At 53.3% G+C, this 2,220-nt stretch overlaps 1 protein-coding gene across 1 annotated transcript; it reads right to left on the reverse strand.

Annotated features, from left to right (window-relative positions):
• On the reverse strand, window positions 1-1,044 carry LOC127748601 (gastrula zinc finger protein XlCGF17.1-like). Its single transcript, XM_052264649.1, has one exon. It carries the CDS (start codon window positions 1,042-1,044, stop codon window positions 1-3), a length of 1,044 nt encoding a protein of 347 aa, XP_052120609.1.
• Between the last annotated feature and the right edge of the window lie 1,176 nt (window positions 1,045-2,220).

Raw genomic sequence — 2,220 nt, forward strand, 5'->3', positions numbered from 1 at the left:
TCAGTCTGGTAGTGCAGTGTCCTCTGGCGCACTTTTATGACTTTTACTAGTTTTCATATGAATATTCAAATCGCTCTTTCGAAGAAACGTTTTTGGACACAACGTGCACTTAAATGGCCTTCCCCCAGTATGTCTAAGACGATGGACAATCAAGGAAGCCTTCAAACTGAAAGTTTTGTGACACTCTTCGCACTCATGTCTTTCCCCTGAGTGGCATTCCGAATGGGTTTTCAGGTACGAGCTTGTGGCAAACTTTTTGTGGCAAATTTCACACTCAAAAGGCTTATCTCCAGTGTGATATTGAACATGGCGTCGAAGAGACGCATAAATCGAAAATTTCCTAGAGCAAACGGAGCACTCGAATGGCTTCTCGCCCGTGTGAGTCCGCATGTGCTTCTTGAGGGAGTCTGACTTGGGAAACGACTTGTCACACTCGGTGCACTCGTAAGTCTTAGTCACCTTTGAGTGAGTTATTCTGAGGTGCATCCTCATTGAGCTGCCTTGGGTAAATTTTTGGTGACACTCGGGGCATTCGAAAGGCTTCTCTCCCGAGTGCCTCCGCATGTGCTTTTTTAAGGAGTCAGATTTAGAGAATGCCTTGTAGCACTCGGGGCACTGGTATTCCTTGACCGACGATAGCGCTCGGGTAGTCGAAAGATCTAACGCCCCAATCTCTTCCTTTGTGTGGGTTTTCAGATGCGAGTAGAGGTAGCTCGTGTGGGAGAACCTCCTGTGGCAGACACCGCACTCGATGAGCTTCTTCCCTGACGAGCTGGCCCCTACGCCACTGGACGGCCCTGCCCCGACTTCAGCCGCATGCTCGGCCACATCGTCGACCCCGCAAGCGGCCCCGTCTGCGGCCCCGTCCTTGGCCTCATCCTCGGCCACGTCCTCAGCCTCGGACACGGACTCGATCTTGCACTCGACTGGCAGGCAGTCTAGGCCGGCGTCAGAGTCAGAGTCCGAGTCGCGCTCGCCGCGGCACTGCGGACACCCATCCTCCCGCGGCCGCTCCGCCCCGCAGGCCTGGCAGGGGAGCGGCATGGCCCTGCCTCGGCAGCCTCGGCCCTGACAGCCGACCTGCAAGACGGAAAGCAGGAGGTTTACTTCGGTACGCGGCACAACGTGCAAACATACTGCACCCCTCATCCTTCATTACTAATACTAATGCACTTATGTTTTCAGGCCAGCCCAATTTTTAAAAAGAAATGGGTGTATCCAGGTCCTCCACACACAGCGAGACACAGTGCGGGGGAAGACAATGAGACATGAAAATCATCATCATCCTCTCTCCTGACTAAACTCTTCGTGATGATGCACCAAGTCGCGAGATGAGTTCCAGAACAAAATCGAGGGCTAGCATTTCCCAGCAGTGCGCATGGCCACCGCGTCTCCACACGTACCCTAAGCGTGTTAAAAGCAGCAACAGGCAGAGTACAACAGGGTGCATCGAAAAAGTTTCCTCACGAGAGCGCACAAAAGAAAGGCGATGCATTAGTTCGCGCGCTCGCATGCCAAGTAGAGCCCTGCCTGCACCGCTCCTGCCCATAGGCTTCTTGGCGTCCGAAAGCGGATGCAAGCGGAGTGGGATGCTCGGCCATTGATCCCTCTCACTCTCTGTCGTTTTGGAGGCGCCAAGTCCGATCCGCGCCCGGTGCAGGGCTCTGCTGCCTGCCGCTGCAGTGCCAGTGTCTCTAGGCGCCGCGCGCAGAGGAGAGGCGCATCCCGCATGCGTTCTGGAGCGTGGCATACTATAGGGCCTGGCCTGGCGCAGAGGAAGGGTTACGGCACAGGGTGCGTCACGCCAAGGTTGCACCCGCCACTCCCTCTCACACACGGCGCGAGAGGGAGGCGAGACAAGGACGGGCGCACGGAACATTTCAGCCCCGGTCCAATCTAGGTACGGACTTGCTCCAGACACTGTGAAAGATATCCTCGTAAATTTACAACATTTATTTTTGCAATTTTGATGTTGTCAACTTACGAGTGCCGATTCTTGCTAGTTCCAAGTCGATAGGAAGTGCTTGTAATTTTACAATTTTGAATTGTAATTTACGATACACATCAGGGAAAATGATTCTGTAAAACCTACAACTGCTTTTCACAGTGTACTGATCCAGAGGAAAGCCGTTGCCTTGCTTCCCTCCACTATAACTTAACGCCCTTACACATTTTCGTGTCTCGTTATTCATCTGCGACTCTGCCCTTAATGAAGACGAC

Source organism: Frankliniella occidentalis, unplaced genomic scaffold (assembly GCF_000697945.3).
Source record: "Frankliniella occidentalis isolate FOCC.00 unplaced genomic scaffold, Focc_3.1 Scaffold20, whole genome shotgun sequence".
NCBI classification, from domain to species: Eukaryota; Metazoa; Arthropoda; class Insecta; order Thysanoptera; family Thripidae; genus Frankliniella; species Frankliniella occidentalis.

Coding starts and splice junctions, on each gene's coding strand:
- LOC127748601 (XM_052264649.1), bottom strand. CDS start 1,044: ATGCCGCTCCCCTGCCAGGCCTGCGGGGCGGAGCGGCCGCGGGAGGAT.